This window comes from Stegostoma tigrinum, chromosome 18 (assembly GCF_030684315.1).
Source record: "Stegostoma tigrinum isolate sSteTig4 chromosome 18, sSteTig4.hap1, whole genome shotgun sequence".
Lineage (NCBI taxonomy): Eukaryota > Metazoa > Chordata > Chondrichthyes > Orectolobiformes > Stegostomatidae > Stegostoma > Stegostoma tigrinum.
Genome location: NC_081371.1, coordinates 5,977,974 through 5,999,712, shown reverse-complemented (window position 1 = coordinate 5,999,712; position 21,739 = coordinate 5,977,974). Strand labels below are relative to the sequence as shown.

The 21,739-nt window shown below is 39.2% G+C and overlaps 1 protein-coding gene across 2 annotated transcripts in view; it reads right to left on the bottom strand.

Moving 5' to 3' along the window:
* Positions 1–16,332: 16,332 nt before the first annotated feature.
* The window catches only part of si:ch211-1e14.1 (UPF0606 protein KIAA1549), a 200,247-nt gene continuing 194,840 nt past the window's right edge, over positions 16,333–21,739 (bottom strand). For both annotated transcript variants that reach the window (XM_048549365.2, XM_048549367.2), the window contains one exon: positions 16,333–21,477. In XM_048549365.2, coding sequence (XP_048405322.1) covers positions 21,226–21,477 — 252 coding nt within the window. In that variant the 3' untranslated portion in view covers positions 16,333–21,225. The remainder of the gene's footprint in view (positions 21,478–21,739) is intronic.

Sequence of the window (21,739 nt, the reverse complement as noted above, 5' to 3'; positions counted from 1 at the left end):
AGTGACTAAGATGGAGATGGAGTAGGCTCCTCCATTCTGTCCGCATCTTTTCTTCTTTCCCTTCTTTTTGTATGATTTTTTCTTTTTCTTTTTTTTCTCTCTACTTACTTCTGGCATCGGTGGTGGTGAGTTGAGGAAGCGCAGGCCCGATGGACTCCCAGCCTTGAGGAAGCGTAGGCCCAATGGACTTCCAACCTTGAGGTGAAGCCCAGTGTGGACTCCCTGCTTTTGAAGGACTGCGTTGCTGAATTTTTACAGTTTTTTTTCGTTCTGACATATATCTAACATTTTGTACCAAGGTATCTTTGTACCAAAGATGGTGCCAAAAATGGCGACTTTGTACACTTCTCAATCTACTCATTGTTCCTGTACTTGAGTACATGCCACAATAAATCTAATTCAAACTCTAATTCTAACAAACCATGTATCAGTTTTCTAGCCATTGGGTGGCATGGCTATTAGGAATTGTGCATGTGGGGGAGGGGAACTGGGGGAGTGAGGAGGCAGTGCAGAGGGCACACAGGGTTAGAGGTGTGGAATGGACAAGGACGAAATGAGAGTGAGTGAGGGAAGGTGTTACACGCTACAGAGGGTGCATCAGAGCATAGCATTGATGGAAGGTGATGGATATGAGTGAGGCAGCAGAGAAGAGAGTACTATACATAGCCTGGCACAATGAGAAGATCATTCACTTCCCTGCACTGCAGCCCACCTCACCCTTGGCTCAGTGACATCTCCCAATAGGCTAGCAGAGCCTCCTCTCCAGGACAGGACTCCTCTCCTCTCCATCACCCTGCCCATAAAGGGCATTCAGGTCCCTCTTAAAGAAGCCTGGCACCAACATTCCACTTCTGTGCCATGTCCCATGACACCTAATGCTGCTAAATAGCGTAGCTTGCGGTTGGCACTGGGCTTTGATGCAACCCCAAGCGATGCCATAGAGGACCCTCATTGAGCAACGAGTTCCTCTGTGAATTAAGTGTCCTGAGATGGGGCAGTTGCTGAGCATTATTCACACTGCCGGTGAGTTTGGTGAAGAGATGGCAAGAAAATTAGCCCAGAATCATGGCAAGAATCACTTCATCAAACTTGGTGTGACTTAGCTGAAAAAATGATAAAATTCAGCCCTGGTTTCTGAACAACTCAGATATTGCATAGCATATTTAAAGGATTAAATTATCTTACATCATTTCCAATATATCACGAAGCCATTCAGACAACACATTGTTAAACACCTCATGGGAAATATCATTGGCACAACAGTTAGCATCAGAGCCATTCAGTATTTAGACTGGGTGTTGCTTAAGAAAGTAGAGTGTGACTAGTGTTCTTGGGACATAATAGCAGGAATCAGATTCAGATGAAAAACAGAATCATTGAACAAATTTATCATTGTAGAACCTAGAGTTTCTGCTGCATTGAGATGGCTTATTGGCCCAATTCATTCATTAATTGCTATAAAAGTTCACAGAATTTTGAGCACAATTTGGAATCAAGTTTGCACAGCTTTTATACTCATTGTAAACAAAATCCTGCTAGATGTGGACCTCAGCAGGAATGTTCTCAGGTTCACCACCGGGGGCAGATTCCACTAATTGCGTTCCTTTGCTGACTTTTGAAGAGGTTCCAAAATTAAGTTGGATCCTCTGTGCTCTGATACTAACAGAGACGTTCGGAAAGATTTTCAATTACAGAACTCATGGCAATCCAACTACAAACCAGTTTTGCTTTTTTGTATGAGTGTCATTTTAAGTGTTGCAAATTGGTTATTCAGAGCTTGTAGACGAAAACTGTGATTTAAAATGCTTACTTTTTCTGTTACAAACCCACTTTCAGCTGTGTGAATCAAAATTTGCCAAGTCACCACAGTTGATTTCTTTGCGAAATATTTCCAAAGGAAATTAAAATAATAGTTTTAAAATGGCACTCAGGGCTATAAGTTGGAGCAAACACCCAAGAGATAATTTTTTGAAGTTTCGACTGTCAATCTTGCTGAAAGCAAGGACCCTACTTCCTTTAATTTGTGTCTCAAGTGAATAGAAAATCAAAAGAAGAAAACCTAGAAGAGAACCAAAATGGCTGATTTACAGGTTATTCTTGGACGGTAAATGCTGCCCTCATACCTTACTCTAGGTAGATGCCTTGGTCTGTTATGTCTCATCTGGGCAGAGTAGAGGAGGTCAAAGTTAACAATACATTTCCTTTAGATTGATGTATAAAAATCACTGGGGTTCTATGGCACTGGGGCAGACACCTCAAGGTGCTAGAACAGTACCACCAAACACTGTCTGTGTAAAATCCTGAGAATCTGCTGGGAAGCACAGACACGCCAACACCAGCATCCTTGACCAGGCCAACATCACCAGCATCAAGACACTGACCCTCCTTGTTCAGTTACAATGGGCCGGGCACATCGTCCACATGACCGACACGAGACTCCTTGAGCAGATGCTCTTGTCTCGGCTCCGAAACAGCCAGCAAGTCCCAGGTGGGCAGGGGAAGCGCTTCAGTGATACTCACCACGCCTTGCTGGTGCAGTGTGACATTCCCACAGACACCTGGGAATCACTGGCCCGAGACCTTCTGAAGTGGAGGAGGAGAATCCGGGAGAGCACCGAGCGCCTCAAGACTTGCCGTAGGGAAAAAGCAAAAGCCAGGCGAGAACAGCAAAACGAGCGCACTGCCACACCAACGCTCCACCCACCCCATCCCATGACCGTCCTCTGCTCCCAAGTGTAACAGAGCCTGTGGTAGCAGCATCAGTTTGTACAGCCACCTACAGACTCACCCTGAGAGTGGACCAGGGTCCTCCTCGTCTGTGAGGGACTGTGAAACAGAAGGCAGCCATTTCCAGCCTTGAGCCTTTCTGTTGTATGATTGAATGAAATCCTGGTTGTTTTGCCACCTCACCCCTAAATTCTTAATACCTTTGGTTAACAGAAATCTATCAATTCTGGTTTTTAAAAATCAACAATTGACCAAGCATCCAGGGCCATTTATAGAAGAGATTCGAACTTCCACCACCCTCTGCATGTAGAATTGTTTCCAAACTTCAGTCCTGAATGATTGGCTTTAACGTTTTCACTGTGCACCAGGCTTAGATATTCCAACCAAAGTAAACCATTTCTTGCTGACCATCCCATCTGTTTCCATTAATATCTTGAAACCCCAAATCAAATCATCCCTTAATCTATTATGGGCAATGTAGTGGGATTATGCAATATTCCTTGAAATTTGATTCTTGGAGTCTGTGTATTATCCTAATAAAACAACATTCATTCCTGAGCCAATGTATTCCTCTTAATGTGTGGCGCCCAGAACTGAACCCAGAACTCCAAGTTTGGTCCAACCGAACATTTATGTAGCGATAGCTTGACATGTCCCCTTGTTATGTCTAAAAGCAAACATACCATTAATATTTTTGCCAATCTTTTTATAACTGACCATGATCTGTGCACTAGGAGCACTAAATCTCCCTGGGTCTCCATGTATTCAGAAGGTATTTTTTCGATTTCAATCAACCGAGAAAATGTTAATTATTATTTAAAGATATTTTTGACATGGTGATTAAAGATGGATGGGGGTTATGATGTGAAGTTAAAATATAGCATTGAGGTCCACTTGAGTTGACCTGATGTTGTAAGTGAGAGATAGTGGTGCTTTAGTTTGTTTGGTGACGATCAGACAGGATTAAGAGAGCATCTCCATCCAAAATACTCTTGGGACCAAATTCACATTTCAGGAAGAATAAAGTCACCCACTCACAATCTAAAGAGAGAAAGAGTGTGTGCTGTCAGCACAGCCTGCCTTGCCTTTCTGAAAGGCTTAATTACCAAGGCCATGGTATTAGAAATCCTTTGCTTTTCCTAACCTGTTAAAATTCGACTTTTGGCATTTCTCATTTAGAAATCCAACTGGAGGTGCCAGTAACTCATTAGCTGTAGAGTTATTAAATTTCAGAAGTGAGTTTGTTGGCTTTATTTTGTGCAGAAAACTAAACCCTTATCCCATACATTCAAATTTTAACGAGTACGTGAAAAGTTTAGTTTTAAATGTTGTGACATTGCCAGGAGTGTGAGTGGAACCTTTTTTTTAAACTCACCAAGTATTAACATTGAGCATTGACTGGAAACAGATATAAAGTAGGTCAATGCACAAAGCAAAGCTGTTTCCAGAATGAATTAGCAATATCCTTTTACCCAAAGTAAGATTAAACTCTGCTCTCATTTTACCAGCGGTGCTTCAAACACGGAACCGCAGCCTTTGGAACTCAGTTCTGAAACTATTAATTCAATCTCTGTTAAACCTAATTGCAAACAGCTGCTGCAGGTTCTGTAACCACAGCTAGTCCAACTTTAATGTCTATTTTAACATATAAAAATTCACCCAATACACTTGTTGCTTGACTCTTTATTTAAGAATTTGCACAACTAAATCACTGATCAAGATGCAACATCACACAGTATAACTCATCTTGTTTTTACTTGTCACCTGTAAGTGCAGAGCAGCCAGACTCTCTAAGTTCAGCACATCTCTCCCTCCCCTCTCTACATGTGGGTGAAAACTTAAAAGAAAGAATACTAGCAAGAAAAGACCAGGAAAACAGTCAAAAATGAACTTTTTGGTTTACAGACAACAATGTGCTAGCAGTGCTAAAAATTATGAGGCTGTGAGAGACAAGTGAACTGACTCTTGTGATCCAGACTTTTGATCCTCAAAATATTGTTCCCTGTCTAGAGTTTGATTTTGTGTCAAAAACATTATGTTTTGTCTGTCTTCATTTTGAATGAGTATGTGTATATTTGAGGTTTCAAAGATTAACCATATTGCAGAAGATTAGAAATGATTTCTTTTCTCTCCCAGTTGTTGAAAATAGTTATTTCTGTAAATGACTAGCAGAAGTGTGCAGTGAGTCAGTATTGTTGTGAAACAGACTGGGAGGAGTCAGAATGACTATGAAGCAAATTGGAAATGCAGGTCTGAAGGAGACTTTGGACATCTATATGGATAAAATTTTTCTAGTCTCTAGTCTGCTCTGATTCTAAGGGGAACCAGTCACAGTGAACCTGAGGGTGAATAGCAACAGTGGAGATTCCAAGCCTCCTCAAGCTTGTCCAGCCACACATTTTCATGTCATGATTGGCTAATTTCACCTTGTTGATACGTAGTTTCCCATTCTGCCACCCACTGGATAAAAACTGGATGGTGACAATTCCCAACATTAACGTGGTGCATTTCAGGCTCCTCATTCGCTTTTACAGCCCTCACTCATTTCGCAAAAACTTGGATGCTTAAACGTCTCTGCCTTGCCGTAATTCTTTTCGTGCGTTGTCCCCTCAGCCAGTGCTTAAAGGCTCACTGGTGTTCGACAAGGCACTCCTGAAAAGGTTAAATCATAAGAGACCATGGTGTTGGAGTTTGTATGCTGGCATGGATATAGAATTGTCTCATGGGCTGGAAACAGCTAATGGGGATAAGGGCTTCTTTTTCAGATTGGTGACATGAGACCAGCAGGTTCCACAGGGATCAGTGCTGTGACCACAACTGTTTGCAATGTATGTTAATGACTTGGCTACAATTCATTTGTTTCCTCCAAGTTTTCAGATGACACAAAAATAGGTGGAGAGCGGCTAATGAGGGGGATACAAACAGTTTACAGAGGGTCATTGATTGGTTAAATTAATGGGCAACAAGTTGGCAAATGGAACATGGCATGGGAAAATATGAAGTTGTTCATTTTGGGATAGCAAAAGAATAGAATATTATTTAAATGGAGAAAAGACTGCAACAAGCTGCAACACAGAGACGTGGCGGTACTTGTTCACAAAGCACAGGAGGCTAGCGCAAAGGTGCAGCAGAGAATCAGGAAGGATAATGCAAAGTTGACCCTTATTTCAAGGGGGTTGGAATATTAGAGTAGCGAAGTCTTACTGTAACAGTACAAGTGCTGGTGAGACCACATCTGGAGTACTGTGAGCAATTTTGGTCTCATTTTATATGGAAAGATAGCATTTCATTAGAGGTAGTTCAGAGCAGTTTCAGTAGAATGAAGGGATTGTCTTACAGGTAAGCAAGATGCTCACTGGAGTTTAGAAGAATGAAAGGTGAACTTATTGAAACATAAGCAGCTTGGCGGAGTAAGAGAGGATGTTACTCATCATGGGAGCATCGAAGACCAGAGGGGCATTACATCAGAATAAAGCAGCACCAATTTAAGACTGAGATGAGTTTGAATTTCTTCTCACAGAGAGCTGTGAGCTTTCAGAAGTCCTTGCCACAGACAGCAGTGGGAAAAGAATCCTTCTAGAATCAAGGGTTACAGGAAAAGGGCAGGAAAATGGATGTGAGGAATGACAAATCAGCCATGATCCTATCGAATGGCAGAGGAACTCTTGTACCTAACTCCTATGGTCTCATGTCCTATATTGTTTTTTTCAGTGCAGACACAAAAGCAATCCGCTTCACATGCTGGTCGGCAGTGATCAGTTGAGGGGATGAACATCTTGCTGTATTGTATTGTACTGTGTTATGTTGACCTCACACATGACACAGGCATGAACCAACTGCCTACATTTCAAAGTCTAAGGAGAGTATCTTCAATCAGACAGCATTCAGTCGGGGAGGCCCAGTCAAGCAAGTCAAGTGGAACATCCTATAATAGTCCAGGGGCTTGCACATGGTCAATAGGGCAGTCAAGATCAAAGGGTCTGTGTCATATCAGTCTGAAGGATTAGCCAAGTGCATTGCAACTAATCCAAACAGTCACAGTAAATCAGTCAGGGCTCAGATCACTTATCAGTCACAACTGTTCGCCCAAATGGTGAAGGGGTGAGTGTTGGGGTCAGGTCTAAAAGAGTTAAGGAGGGTTCTGAGGAGTCACGGCTGTGTTAGGGAAGTTGGGCAAGTCAATTCTGGAGATTGGAGGCAGCATGTTGGGATACAGAGGGACAATAATTGTGCAGAAAGGCAACTCAACATGTACTGGAGTTGACGATAGTATAATGAAGGACATGGATTACTGCACAGAAGCTGTGGGATGTTCATTAATGGTCACAACAACACTGGTCTCATTGGAGAGGCAGTACTGCACAACGGTTGTTATCACTAAGCTGAAGGCTGGGGCTCACGAAGTAATGTTTGGGGATGAAGTTGCAATTCAAAGAGGTGTGAGAGAATGTGTGCAAGTTTAGTACTGATGCGATTGACTGGAGCGGAAGGAAGAGAAGAACACAGAGGACTGGGGGAATCTATGATTACTAGGCTGAGCTTGTGGCTGACTGTGCCAAGTGTGACCTGGTTACTTTCCACCCTCATGTGACTTGCACTGTAAATGGAAACTGGCTGCGACCCGATCTCTTTTTTAACAATAAATATACAGTGATCCTGGCCTGATTAATGCAGTTTTCCTTTGAAAGCCTTGCATTGCTCACAGGTAGAGCCATGTGCTTAGATAGAGTACAAACCTAGCCTACCCAATTGTTCCTCATATAACAAGCCGCTCATTCCATGTTGAACTTCTTTCAAAGCTCTTTTATCTTCCTTACATAAAGAAATTAATACTGTACACGGTACTCCAAATATGGAATCATTGGTACACCTCCCTTCTTTTGCATTAAATTTCCCTCTCAATAAATGATCAAATTCTGTTTGCTTTCTCAATTGATGGCTGTAGCTGTATGTCAGATTTTTGCTTTCCAAACACTAGAACATTCAGATCCCTTTGCATCTTCAAGCTCCGAATTGCTTACCAGTTAAACAAAATGCTTCATTTTTATTTTCTGGACAAAATGGGCGACTTCAAACTTTATCCACATTATATTCCATTTGCTGGATCTTTGGCTGCTCACTAAATCTTGCAACACAGAAAAACGTCATTCAGCCCATTGTGCATGCACTGGTTCTGCAATGAGCATTATGACTTTGTGCTATTTGTTCGCTTGTTCCCTGCCCTTACACATTTTCTAAAACTACATATCCCTTTGTAATCTCTATGATCTCTTCACAACTTAGTTTCCTACTTATCTTTGTGTCACCAATATATTTATCAAACATACCTTTTGTGTTTTCATCAAAATCGTTTATCTAAATTATACAAAGTTAAGATCCCAGCATTGCTCCCTCTGGTACACCTATGTGTCATTTTGCTAACCAGAAAGAGTCATTTGTGCTTACTGTGTTTCGTCCTCATTAGCCAATCTTCTACTGAGGCTGATGCTACAACATGAGCTTTTATTTTCCAGTTATTAATCTGCAATATAACACTTTATCAAATGCCTTATCAAAATAAGTTTCTCTTTATCTACACATATTGCTTCTTCAATGAACTCCAGTTGACGAAACAGCTTCCTTTTCCCATGGTGACTCTGTTAACTTAGCAAACTGCAAACTGATCAGGCAAAGTGTGGAGCTGGGTGAACACAGCAGGCCAAGCAGCATCTTAGGAGCACAGAAACTGACATTTCAGGCCTTGACCCTTCTTCAGAAAAGGATGAAGGGTCTAGGCCTGAAATGTCAGCTTTTGTGCTCCTAAGATCCTGCTTAGCCTGCTGTGTTCATCCAGCTCCACGCATTGTTATCTTGGATTCTCCAGCATCTGCAGTTCCCATTATCTCTGATCGTGGTTTTCTGATGAAGGGTCTAGACCTGAAACGTCAGCTTTTGTGCTCCTAAGATCCTGCTTAGCCTGCTGTGTTCATCCAGCTCCACACTTTGTTATCTCAGATTCTCCAGCATCTGCAGTTCCCATTATCTCTGATCGCAGTTTTCTAAGTGTTCTGCTGTAACATTTTTAACAATGTTCTAACAAGTTCCTTCTGACAGACGTCTAAGTGGCCTGTAAGTTTCTTCTTTCTATCCATTTCCATTTTTGAATAAAGGAGATACATTTGCTATCCTCTGGCCTAATGGAAACTTCCCCAAAACTAGCAAATTTTCAGACAATTAAGCCAATACATCCACCGTTTTACCACTCTTTCAAGACCCAAGGGGCCCATTATGAGCCTGAAAACTATCAATCTGTGCTTCAAAACTTTATTCAGTTTTACTTCCCATGCAGCTCTAACTTTCTTAAGTTCTATCCTCCCTTCCATCTCATGAATGTGGTGGAGGCGATGGCCTAATGTTATTATTGCTGGATTGTTAACCCAGATAATGTTCTGGGGACCTGGATTCAAATCCTGCCACAGCAGATGGTAGAATTTGAATTCAATCAATATCTGGAATTAAGAATCTAATGATGACCATGAATCCATTGTTGATGGAAAAAGAAACCCATCTGGTTCACTAATGCCCTTTAGGGAAGGAAACTGCCATCCTTACCTGGTCTGGCCTCCATGTGACTCCAGACCCACAGCAAATGTGTTCAACTCTTAACTGCCCTCTTGGCAATTAGGGATGGGCAACAAATCTTGCCTAGTCAGTGATGCCCTCATCCTATGAATGAATAAAGAATTACAGCTATTTCTGGGAATGTACTTGTATGCTCTGTGGTAAGGCCATGTAGATACTTCTTTAGCTGCTTTCTCCTTATTTTCTACATTTCATTTTCAGCTTTCAAATCAGTACAGATTGTAGGACATTAGGAATTGGGTCGTAAGAAGGTGAATAGGGTACGAATATTCTATCACCTTAAATGATTTCAGCTCTGCTGCTTGTCATAGTTTCAGTTGTGGCGTCTAACTTATAGCGCCCTCCTTTAGGGACAAAGTCATGCAGCTATCTCTATCCTCACCAGCTAGCTCCTGCTGCTTTCTGTTATCTGCTACCTTATGCTGCAAGAGGAAAATGCGTCATTAAATATGGTGTTATGCTCTCGGGTGATGTGTCATTGCAATTGCCTAGGCGTCAGTTTTTTTTTGCAAACTAAGAGATCTAGTTGTGAAACTTGCAATGAGGGAGCGAGGTAAGGTTATGAAAGTTGCATTTCATTGAGAAGGGTCGCAGGCTACTGGAAGCTACAGAGTAGATTGGGGGAGAAGATGGTAAGAGTTGATTATCATGTGAAGCTTGTCACAAATGTAAGGTTCCAGCATTTGAAAATATATTTACAGATTTGCATGGCTTGTGTTAGGTCATTAGTCCTCTCCCATTCCTGCATCCAAATCCTTAGGGTTACACAACTTTATTCAATGAGGGTGGGTGTCTTCTTCCACAGTCTCCTCAGTGTCTGTCTATAGGACCTACTGACCCCATGGGGTTAGAGAATCTCTCTTCCTGTTCTCCTGTCCCTATTCACCAAGATCTCCATTCTTTGCCCGAGAACCTTAGAGCACACAATTTGCCCTGAGGTGCCATTTTCACTTAAAACACAGATACAGACAGCGATTAGGGAAGGGAAATGGAATGTTGAAAGTGGTGGAAGTGTAAAAATAGGGGAGTCCTACTTCAATTGTGCAAGATGTCTTTGACACCACACCTGAGAACTGCATATGTTTGGACTTCCTTATTTAAATTTGAAGGATGATAAGGACAACAGACAAGAAAGTAAATCAGCCATTATATTATTCAATAGTGGATCAGGCTTGAGGGGCCATTTGGCCAGTATCTGCTCATTTTTCTTTCAACCTCACTTTTGTAGTTCAGACTCCTGAGCTCCTTCCAGCATTTGGTACAGACAGCACCTGCCCCTTGAGGTACAGCTTGGCTTTAAGCAGTGTTGCCTATATTTAAGTGGTGACAATCTTAAGAAGTTGGGCCCTTATAGCTGATGAATACACCATAGAGTAGCATATTTTGAACTTGTCTGCCAGCAAAACATGATGCTTATGTGTTGCCTTTTTCACAATGAACAAGCACACACCACATTTCATGATCAATGCGCCTGTTTCAGGTCTTGCAGAATTTTTGCTCATCTCCCCAAGGTATTTACAAACTTGTCAATATTAATCATAAAAAAAGGCTTTACAACTGGTTAAGCCATTGTATAAGTCACTCTGATTTCCACCTTGTTGTATCCTTGGTTTCATGAACATTGCCATTAGTGGCAGCTAGGGATATGGTGCAGTGTGACATCCCACACGTCTCTATATGTGTGTATACATAGATTTGAACAGTACTTTCCCTATCTATGGCAGGGACAAACAGATTGCAGTGATGCTGGCATTTAATACTATGGTCTGATTCAACAAGTCTCCATTTGAAGTCTGCATTGCACATAGAGTTGCACTTTTCTGGCACAATAGAATTTCTTAGATTGAAGCCCAAAACTCTGGGGGGGAAAAAACCAGAAGATTTGATTTGCATTGAGCATGTGCTGCTTCCAGTTAAGATTGAGGAATTTTAACACTGACAACTCAAGTCAGTTTATAGCTGTTGGACACCATCTATTAGTAGATAGCTCATGCTAGTGTAGCTCTGCTGCTTGATATAGATGCCATTGACATGAAAATATTGTGAGTTTTGACAATGGCTGATATATAATTGTGTACTTAGCACTGCTCCCCTAACTCCAGGGCAGTCTTCTCTCTATGTTGAGGCTCATTTTGATGATTAGTGGATCTGTCTGCTGAAAAACTGTAAACAGTAAACACAGATTCAATAAAAACGATGGTACATACACTGTAAACACAATTTAAGTTAAAAAGGCTTAAAATGAGCAGCAATTGAAATAATTGTGTTTTGAACCTTGTAACCACTTCTATTCCTTGGGAGACGATCTTATACTACTCTTCATTTAATGTCTTGTGTGAGTGATGCAAGTATGAACGAACCGAACAATTATTATTCTGAAATTTGAGAAGGAGCATTGAAATCATACCCTTTGAACTATCCAATTCGTATATTTTTAAACTCATTTTTCACAAAAAAAGTGTCATTCCTTTTGACTTCTTTCATACCACAGGACGCTCGACATGGATGTTCCACATACCTCTCTGAGCTTCTACCGTACAAAGTTTCCTCTTTGTTTATTCAAAACTAGATACAGTAGCAACCAATGTATTATTTTACTTTTGTTCAGCTCACTCCTATTTCTCAGATTCAGTTTAGAAGAAAGAAGAGGGCTTTTGCTTAATCACTCTTTCCAGTTCCACGTCAAGGACTTCCTATCAATGTTCAAAATTTCACTTCCAACTATTTTGACGATTATGACTGTACTAAACTGCCCTATAAAGATAAAATTAAAGTTTATAAAAGACAAATTACTGATGTGGCTCAGAGATTAGTTGAGTAGGACAGACACAGTAGGGTTTTCAAATTGCAAAATACTAGTAGTATCCCAGAAGCCTGGACCTCAACATATTGAAATGACCAACATTACAGAGAACCATAAACATGGAGCTGCTGATGTCATAAAGCTTGGTATAGTACACATACGTAGAAACATAAAATTACAAAGTGACAATGGCTGAATATGTGAATGGGCAAAACTTTGGTAGATTTTTTTTGGCCTTGGGCAAGTGCGATGTCATTGATTTTGGACCAAAAGCAAAAACAAAAACCAATAACTATTTAAATTTTGCAAACTAAGCAACATTGGAGACTCCATGAGATTTAGGGCACATAGATACAATGGAAAGTTTTATTTATTAATTCAAAGTATGCAGTTTCATTGGTTAGGCCAACATTTATTACATAGCTCTAATTGGCTAGTGGGTAGTTAAGAGTTGGTCACATTCCTGTAGACCTAGAGTCACAAATAGATCACACCAGGTAAGGAATTCTATGATTCTTCCTTAAATGACATTCGTGAACAAGTAGAGGAAGAAACAAAAAGAGTGTGAGGGAATGTTAACCTTGATAACTGGAGAACTAAAATATAAAAGTGCAGAATATTTTGCTAGTTATTCAAAACCCTTGTTAGAATGTAGCTTGAACAGTATAGGACTGTACAGTTTTGTACACCACACAAACTTTCAAAGCCAGTTTAAAATCATAAAGAAAATTTTATCAAGAACTTATCTGCTCCAAGAACAGATTATGAGAAAAGATTCTATTTGTTAATCTAGTTGCTCTGAAATACAGAACAGCACACAGAGTTAAAAATTAAGGCTCTGCCATTTCAGAGGAGTCAGGAAACTACTGCCACTTTCTCAATATCTCTCAACTCTATCACCTCTACAAATCTTCAGGAAATCTGCATTCCTTCAGCTCTGGCCCTTTTTAGTACATTCTTCTTACCTCATCATTGGCGGTGTGCCTTCACCTACATAGGAGCTAACTTCGAAAATTTCCAACAAATCGCTTTAACCAAGCTTTTAGTCCACTTCTCTTCTATCTCCTCCCATACCTTGGTGTTAATGTTTTTTGATTACACTATTGTGAAGCATCTTAGGAGTTTTTATACATTAAAGATGCTGTATGAACACAAATAGTTGACGCTAGTTCTGTTAACTGTCATATTACAAGAGATTAAACATCGTCTTAACAGACCACATCCAATCCAATTTGACATTCTATTACAATGAGGAATTTGCTGGTCATGAGATAATTTTTAAGGGTGTACTCAAACTACATACTTCAATTACAAAGTGTCCATGTGGTTTGTTCAAACAGTTAGTCTTATTTACAGCTTTCTAACTTACTTCCTATTTTAAAAGATTCTTTTCCCTCTAAGTACAGATTTTCAAATGGAAAACATCCATCTATAATCTTTGCAAAGATTAAGAATATTAGACAGATAGATATTTGTTCTTTTAATATTAAAAAACAAACAAAGATGCAATTCATATGTAGTTTCTTAAGATTTCCAGAGAAAATAATGAATGGTTGACACTTTACTGTGATGCAGAGCTAACTAAAGTTACACAGGCACAAAAAATTATTGCCATGATTGAGGTTCACTTATGGTTTTGTTATTTAATAGATTTTTTGGCAAGTTAGGTTGTGCTACTTGAAGTATATAAAGAATCTTGTGAGGGTAAATGGTTGTTTTCAGAATTATGAAGGGTTGTGATAGAATGAATATGACAAAGAACACTATTTTGTTTTGTTATTCTGTATTCAGGGTTATCATTATAAAACTATCAAAAAGAGATTGAGGAGAATAGTATGAGGAAAGAATTGTCACAACCTGATATTTCTGCAAAGGATGGTGATTAATGCAAGGGCTACCATATATTTTAAGGAAAACAAATTGGTAAAGTGTTCAAAACAGATGATGGTCCAGGTCTGTGAAAAATCCTTGAGATTTTTGAATTACTTTAACAAATGCTTGGCACAAGCACAATAGGTCACACGGTCTATTTTTACTGTGGAAGTAGGGATCAAACAGTCACCTACAAGATTTACACTTAATAATGGAGGAAAAAAAAAACAACAAAACCTAATAACACAAAAGAGTGGGCTACTAACAGCTTGCATTATAACGATGGCTACTCAGGACAGCCACATGGAATTTTGGACTCAATCTACTGGTTGAATTAGTATTACATTTTCAATGTGCATCATGAGATACAACACACTAATTTACATTTCAAAGTGATTCACAGCTAATCAATTACAGTCTAATTATGTTGTCACTTTATTTTTAGGTTAAAATTTGTACTCTTCAACCCAGCCCAGTATGTTACATTCTCCTTCAAGTCAAAAAATCTGTTTCCAGAGACTTGATCACATAATCTAGTCTGATTCTGGGCAGCATTGCCAAGGGATTGCTGTATTAAGGGAGGTGGTACATTTTAGATGGATTATTAAAGCCATGTCTGTCATCTAAGGTAGAAGGAAAGAGACCACAACACCATTCATTGGAAAACTGAAGAGTACCCTTCCTATCCTGGCCAACGTTTAACTCAATTAACATCAATGAAACAGATTATCTTATAATTTACCACGTTGTAGAAGCTTGTGTACAAACTGTCAATTTTTACATTCAACATTAACTACACTGGAGATAATTCATTGGCTGTAAAATGCTTTGGAAAGTCTTGAGGTCATGAAAGATGTTATGAAAAACAAACACAGCTTCTGTCTTTCAAATTCAGGTGCCACTTTACATACAGTTGTGTTCCAGGTAGTAAACTGTATGTGTGGTTAGTCTAATTTTTATGGCACTATTTGAAGGAAGTTACTTAGCCAGAATTCTACGATCTTCTTTGACAGAGAAATTAAAATCCACTCCCACTTTTGCAAATAAGCAGAGAGAAGAGATAATGGGAACTGCAGATGCTGGAGAATCTGAGGTAACAAAGTGTGGATCTGGATGAACACAGCAGGCCAAGCAGCATCTTAGGAGCACAAATATCTCATCTGAAGGATGATCCCCTAAACAATGCGGCACGGTCTAGGACTACATTGAACATCTGCCTGGATTGCAAATGTACATTCTGGACTAGGGCTGGAACATAAAAGTTTCCAATTACTAGCCAAGACAGATACAAGGAGCTGAATGGTCTTCTCCTGCTCCAATAATACCTATTAGCTCAAGACCGGAACGTTTTGTGCTTTTATTCACGAATCACTTTACAAAATTGGTTCCCAAGATTAGGAAATGTACATCTCAATTAGGCTGATAAATACTGAGCAGGAAATTAAATATGATTTGAATGTCTAAGGCAATAGTATAAAAAGTATTCTTTAACATAAAATAATTGTATGTAAAACAATTAGGCTTTAAACTGATTTAAAATTATTTTTAGAATACTACTTATTACATTAAGACTCACGTTAATATGAGTATGGGAAAGAGCTGGTACAAGCATAGTGGACCAAAGGGTCTGCATGGTTCTATGAAATACACAAAATGCTGCAATGCATTGAAATAAAATGGCTTATCACGAGAAATGTGTGTGAACTACTTAGTAACATCAGTTAGAAAATAATGACTAACCTTTCAAATATTAAACACAGTGAAAAACTAGCATCAAAAAAGGTCCACAATTTCATCACAATCTTGATGTGTCATCTGTGTTAGAATGGTTCATGCAGTTAAATGTGTTGGATAATGTCGTTAAAATTGCAGATCATAAATATGCCAAAGTCTTAACACAGTATTAAACGTCAACCTACTCTAACATGTGGAAATATAAACCATAATATTTACTGTGAAACATTTACTTTTCAAATATATATCCCATCATTTGCTAGAAAGCAATGGTTAACAGGACTAAGGTTTAAAAATAAGGCTGCAAGTGCGAATGCAGCTTCCTGCTGAGGCAGTGCTGTGACAATCTTTTTTATCATGCTTTTATCTCAGGAAAATGTTTACTCTTGCTGGAATACGGTTCCACAGACCTTCCCTACAGTGGTCTCAAAAATTTTAAAAGGCTGCTTGATTTTAGAATGCACCACAACAGATTTCAACATTCCTCATAAATCAGATCACCTTCCAGCTGAGATCATTGGATAGTGAGTCAGCTGAGAAGCATTGAGGCCAATGTATGGATAAGATTGGCATTATATGGGAACTAGTTCATCCTTTTGTTGTAACAATTTCTATGATGTTCAAACAGTGCTCAGTAAGGTGAATTGAAATGAATATCTTTCCTTTGACCCTGTGTTGTACAATATTGTGGTTAGTTAATTGACTAATAAACCAACAGATTAATTTATTTACTAACCATTACTTCTGTCATCAAACCATTTTCCATATTCCAAAGATCCTTTTCATTCTGAAGGAAATCACTGCTTCTTTGGACCGAAGTTATTTTGGATTGTAGACGCCATCAAATCATATGCTAAATTATAACTAATGAAAAACACTGGTAAAGAGACAGTGGTAGCCATGCCCGAGTGTGCCCACATCTAAAACCAAATGGAATGGCAGGAGATATTTAAACAACATCTATTCTGAGAAAATTAAATTAGGGTTTTCTTCCATCATCTGAATTTTATCCCGTGTTCCCTATGTTGAGCCATATGATTTTTTGCAGGGATGCAGTTCCAGAGGTTCATTGTAGTACATCCAAGCACTCATTATACATATATAAATCTAGACAGTGAATGTCAATAGGCTAAACAACCACAGAAGACATTAAAGTCGAGTCAAATTATTCTCATTCAATGGTGGGGCATGTACATTTTTCAGCAGGCATCATCAGATGGCCTGCACAAGTCAGAATATTCTCCTCCACAATCTAACACAAGAGTGGAAGCCAAGTGAGGTATTTCACCACTGAGGTCTGCTTGTAGAAGAATCAGATTTGGGTGGTTTACTTGGCTCAGCTGCCCTGCCTCCTTAACTCCCTTGGCCACCTGTTGGAACCATGGTTTTTACTATGTTTTCAGTAAAATATAGGTATAGGCTTAATGTTCTTCTCCTTACTTCAGTGAATTAACGTATTTATTTGAAAAGCAGAGGCAACAGTAAATAAATTGTGATACAACTGGAATTATACTTAAACTCCTGGTGGCTGTAGTGAACATCATGGTACACTGGTCCCAGATTTCTAGTCCATCATCAGGAGCCCAAACTTCACACGTACAATGCAATATATTCTATTACTCTGTCAAAGTCATAAAGAAATTACCAATACATTTTACATTCAGAATTCTCTCAGAAATAGTGGTCATTTAAACAAGGAACAAAGCTCTTCTATTTTTACTACTGTGAATCTATTAGTGATTAATAATAGATACTTTTGCAATGCTGAGAGATTGATTAATACCTCCCCTTGAGATGCTCGGTGATCCTCATGTTCACCAAGATCTGAGATCTCTCAATAATAAGGAAATGTGACTACCACAAAGCCTTGGAAATCTCTAGAAGAGAGATATCTCCAACAGTTAATGACATGGAACACATTACCAGATGGATTAAGGACAATGTCTATAATTCCATTTCCATATGACAAATATTCCTGCTTAACACACACTTAATAGATGGCAATTTAGATTATGATAATTTACACTGAATTATAGGTCGCCAACAAAAGGTTAGGACTTCAACAAATGAAGTATGGGCAATGTTACTTATTCTGCCTCTTTTTGCTGGTTTCTGATTGTGCTATAGTTTTGTTTGCATTTGTCTCCGATATCGTACCTAACCACTACTTTTTGAAACAATGCTTTGAGAGATTCGAGTTAGACCACTGAGTTACTCCAAATGCTTTTTATAGTCTGTGAGATCAGGAATTGGACTTCTTGATCACTGCCATAACTGAGGAACACAGGTCCATCATTGGCATCTATCTAAATGGTGCTCTTAGCTAAGATCTGTTAAGTGAACAGAAACCAAATAGTCAAATCTGGGGCTTTCTTGATCTGTCTTAATATCATGTCAACTACCATCTTTAAATCATCAGGGGACAATTTTGCAGCATGTGACCTTCAATAGCTAAACACACATTTGCATTAAATGATACCATGCCCAATATAACCCCTTTAGATGCACTGGGTTTGTGCAAGAACTCTGTAACATTGCATGGTAGTGTTAATGAGGCAAAACATTGCTATTGAAATAATGCCAGTATGAAACATGCAAAGTAGAAAATACATTGTAAAACACGGAGAGCTGTCAGTAGAAGGACATGTAAATTAAATAAGAAAATCTAACTCAAAACACATACAAAAAATGTTGGGCCAGCCAACATCTCCAACAATAAAACTCCAAAATGTATAAATTCTCTACACAACAAAGTGAAGTTAATTATGTTCTGTGAGTAAGCACACAGCAATAGAATACCTGCCAGTTGCTACATTTAACAGCTAGGTAACTGCCAAACATGATTAGTTACATGAAATATATTTCTCTCTTCTTTCAAGGCATGTGTCACTTGCAAAGATAGTTTTTTTTGTCCAAACCTAATTACCCCGGCTAGGCCATTCCAGAGGGCAATTAAGAGTTAACCACATCACTGTAGGCCTGGAATCACATGTAGTTCAGAACAGGCAAGGATGACAAATTTTCGAAAAGGGCATTAGTGAACTAGCTGGATTTTTGAAATGTTTGGTGATAGTTCTCGTCACTGTGACCAGCTTTCAACTCCAGATTTCATTAATTGAATTGAAATCCCACTGCTGTAGTGGGTTTTGTACCCATATTTCTAGAGCATTAGCTTGGGACTCAGGATAACCAGTTCAGCGATAAAACCACTACTCCATCTTTTCCCTCTAATTATTAAAGTCTTTTGCATAGGCAGAATATAGTTTATTGGTTGTGAGAGGGCCTGTCATCCTATAAAAGCAATACAGAACAGCATAATACTGATCATGATTCAAAAAGCTCCATCAGTCATTTACAATGGGTTTGGATCCAGGTGACTTGGACAAAATCCATTATTGTGCAGTATACCTTTCAATCCTTGGATGGGAACTGACCTGGCAGCAGTTACTGCCTGCCAGGTGATACTGCCATTCTTACAGCAGCCGGCTAGTCAGGTGGAACTTCCAACCTTGGGATCCTGGGGAAGGCCATCTGCTGACCAGTTAAGTGCTTATACGGTACTTAACCTAGAATAAAGGTGATCCTCGTCACCTCCACTAAATACTACCGATAGTGTGTGAACCATACCACGCATTGAGTGTGTTTATGATCAAGGGCGTTGACAAACAATCTGCTGATAACAGAACCAAACCATGGTGCATATACATACTGATGAGGCCACCCAATAATGCATAGCAGTACAGAATTAAATCCTCAACATACTTGTAAAAATTACAGTATCCCATGTGGAAAGAAAAAAATTTGATCTATTCATCCAAAGAAATTCAGTGACCTTGATCATAGTCATTTCAGCAACTCTGTTACAGCTCTCAATGATTGTGAGGGAACATCAGTAGGATTATTGAAATCTACCCAGTATAACCTTGTAGTTTGTCTAATCTTGTGATCAGGTAATTTTCAATTTATTCTACTGAGGGAAGAGGTAGCAAAAGCATGAAATGCTAGAAATATCAGATTGTGTAACACTCGAGGACAGAGAAACGAAATTAGTGTCACCTAAAATGTTTACTCTTGCTTTTCTCTCTCTACAGATGTGACTTGATCTATTAGGTACTTCCACAATTTCAGATTTCCAGCATCCAGAGTACTTGGCTTCCTTTTCATAGAAATGGTCAAGGGCCAAGAGTGGCCAAAACTACGGGCAGGAATTAATTAAGGTTCAGTGATACTGTGTGGCTAACACAACGAATTCACAACAGGAAGTCTGGTATGATTCTACATTTGGTTTTTGTTTCTTTCTATTGCAATTTTAGAATGCAGTCAAGTGCTGATCAGTGAAGACCAACAAGTATATACAATTAAAATTACCTAGTTTATTGCTGTAGAGTTGTGTAATCGAATGCAACCAAATTAGTACAACTGTTTGCTCCCACAGATAGGACAAAACGTCAGTTATTTTCTGCACCATATTCTCTACCAGAGCCAGTACGTAATCTAATAGCCACCTTAAAAGAATGCACTTCAACTGAAAATTTTAACATCAAATTTAACATTGCTAATTTTTCTCAGCACTAAACAACTGCATAACCTTTTATCTCTTGTGGACGTTCCTCTCCTCTGTCAGGTTTTTAAAAGTCCAAGTTTGGCATGAGGTAATCATTAATCTGATTCTGATCCCCTCTTACTTGGTCCAAATTACAGAGTTGGCTGTGTCCCTTCAAGTTGATTACTTAATTTAAAAATCATCATCAATGTCATGACCATGACTATCAAATACTCATTGACCTACATGCTCAGAATCAATTTTTATTCTGCATTTATCACACATTAAAAAAAAACGAAGATCAACGATGCAAGGCTAACGGTCCATTGCTTCATCATCCTGCATTCTAGCTCAGGGACTCAACTCTTCAGGTCTTGCCACTTGCTTTTCTATTGCCATTGATAAATATATCTTTCTCTCAAACTTTTGTGCATTCTTTCTCCCCTCCTATCCTTTTCCTCAAGCTCTCCCATTTTACAGTCTAGGATTCACGGGCTGTAAGAAATTAGGTTGGACTGTGATACAACCAGATAAAAGATGACTGCATTGAAGGGAACGACAGTCTCAGCTTGCACTTGCTGGTGATGTTTACTATTTAATGATATCTAAGAGATTTTTGCAACAACTAGCTGGTGTAAGATAATCTCAAGCTTTTGCCCCTTTCCACACAAGAAAAAAATAATGTGCAATCTCCACTGAATGATGGATTCAGCTCACAGACTGGAAAAATATCACCAGTAGATTGAAGAAAAGAAGGTGGAAGCTTTGTTGGAAGCACGTTGATACAAAAACTGTGGTTGTGCTGGACATTCTTGCATGTAAATAGTACTATTTACCCTACACTGCCCCTTCTTCAGGGCTATATTCCAGATTGCCTTTTGACTTCCATGGGAAGCAAATCACTCAGAGTTTCTCCTTGTCACGATCAGCTGTGAAGGTTCTGAAATGCTGACTGTTTTTGAGAAAGTCTGAGAAGTTCTTCTCGGATAGCTTTAATGAGCGATGTAGAGGATTGGCCAGGCATGAGGTCTTCTGTGCAGGTGGAGCCAAAGCTTACTCCAGGGTGTTGAGCACTACTATGCTGTATGTGCAAAGATGCCGCTGAAGGGTCACGGTTAGATGTCTTCTGCATTTGAAAAAGTGGTGAAACATATTCCAGGTGCTCTCGAGTATTTGGCTAAAAACAAAACATAAAATGTTGACAAGTGGTAATAGCACAGTTAGATCCTTGAAACAAATCCTGTGTTAGGTTGCCACTTTAGCTGTTTTGAAGATTAATCTAGGCATTTGCTAAGATTTCAAACTTAGATTCTGCCTTTGTCTAAAGTGACAGAATTAGATTGCCAAATATTTTGAAAGTTATTGAAACTCATTCCCTCCTACCTAACCCAAAAGCCACCAACTCTTGATTAAAAATGATTCAATGGTTACTGGCAAGC